Source organism: Atta colombica, unplaced genomic scaffold, assembly GCF_001594045.1.
Source record: "Atta colombica isolate Treedump-2 unplaced genomic scaffold, Acol1.0 scaffold107, whole genome shotgun sequence".
In the NCBI taxonomy this organism is placed as follows: domain Eukaryota; kingdom Metazoa; phylum Arthropoda; class Insecta; order Hymenoptera; family Formicidae; genus Atta; species Atta colombica.
In genome coordinates this window covers 2,671,825-2,673,187 of record NW_017259192.1, presented here as the reverse complement: position 1 = coordinate 2,673,187, position 1,363 = coordinate 2,671,825, and the positions used below count along the sequence as shown (strand labels likewise).

General features: G+C 30.1%; 1 protein-coding gene across 26 annotated transcripts in view; it reads right to left on the bottom strand.

The window, feature by feature from the left end:
* The window catches only part of LOC108692693 (calcium-activated potassium channel slowpoke), a 104,345-nt gene that overhangs the window by 36,604 nt on the left and 66,378 nt on the right, over positions 1-1,363 (bottom strand). For all 26 annotated transcript variants that reach the window (XM_018201107.1, XM_018201276.1, XM_018201085.1 and 23 more), the window contains exon 7: positions 452-562. In XM_018201107.1, the coding sequence (XP_018056596.1) occupies positions 452-562 (111 nt within the window). The remainder of the gene's footprint in view (positions 1-451; positions 563-1,363) is intronic.

Sequence of the window (1,363 nt, the reverse complement as noted above, 5' to 3'; positions counted from 1 at the left end):
TATATATATATGAAAGAAATGAAGAAAGAAGTTAAAAATGTTTCAGAGATTCGGGTGTTGTATCAACGAATAACAGTTTTGTTTATGTACGAATAAACAATGATATATTATTACCGAAGTAAAATGCATAAAATTTTTATTTCCTGTAAAAATGTAAATAGAGTATATTGTGTGTGTTATTGCATTTAATAGAATATTGTCAAATAACATATCAATGACCGCCGTTTGCAGACGCGTTAATAGATGATACATAAAACTGATAAATGATATAAAATGATTAGATGAATAATAAATTTTATAAAACACGTTTACGCCAGGAAATAACTCTTTCGAAACTACCCACGATATTAATCGTGACACGAGATATACAATCCAGTAATGTCGAAAGGGTTAATACCACATTTGACGTAAACCGGCAAAAATATCAGTTTTACAAAAGCAGCGGTCATACCTATGCAAGAAGACAACTTCTACGTCGACGTCCTCGCGATCCTCATGTAGGAAATCCTTGAGGAAGTGCGAGACCGATTCGTAGGTGATGTGGCCGCACACGACAATATGTCTGCCAACACAATGAGCAAATTAGACGACATTCTTAAAGAGACGGTATTGATGAATGACATAGGAAAAGAAAGGGAAACTCTTTCAAGCAACTACCAATATACACGCTCTAAGTAGAATATGTAAGTCAACTACAGACCCAATTACTCAAGTTGTTCTCTCTCTTGCTGCAACTTTTGTTCACTTTAATCTGTTCTTTCTACTGAATAAACTTTTTCGAAACGCATATTTATCACGTTGTCTTCCAATATATATATGTATGTATTTATTTATAAGGACAAACAAATGATTATACCACCAAAAACAGCGAAATAAGAAGAAAGAGAGAGAAGAACATTGATATTGATGAAAAATTATTTTTTATTTTTTCCCTTTGTGCCATTTTAGTCTGCTGCCACAGTAAAATCTTTGTTAGAAGTTGTTCTATTTAAGATTAATTATATTTACCGATATATATAGCTTAAAAAGAAGAAATAAAACATAAATTTACATTAATAAGCATTATTTAAAAAATATAATACTCAATGAAATCGAACGAGCTCATTTTACAAAATTAAGATGGTCATAAAAAAAGTAATAAAAAAATAAAAATTACTTGGCACTGGAATAACGCATACTCTGTTTGAAAGAGTCACGCGCATAGTTATTAAAAATAAGTTAAAATATAATAAATCAGTGGACTAAACTTACCAAGATTGCGCTAGGAATTGGAGTGATTCATTTTAACCAATTAAAATAATTACTATACACATACCTATGTTGATAAATTAGTACCGCTAGATTATATATATATATATATATA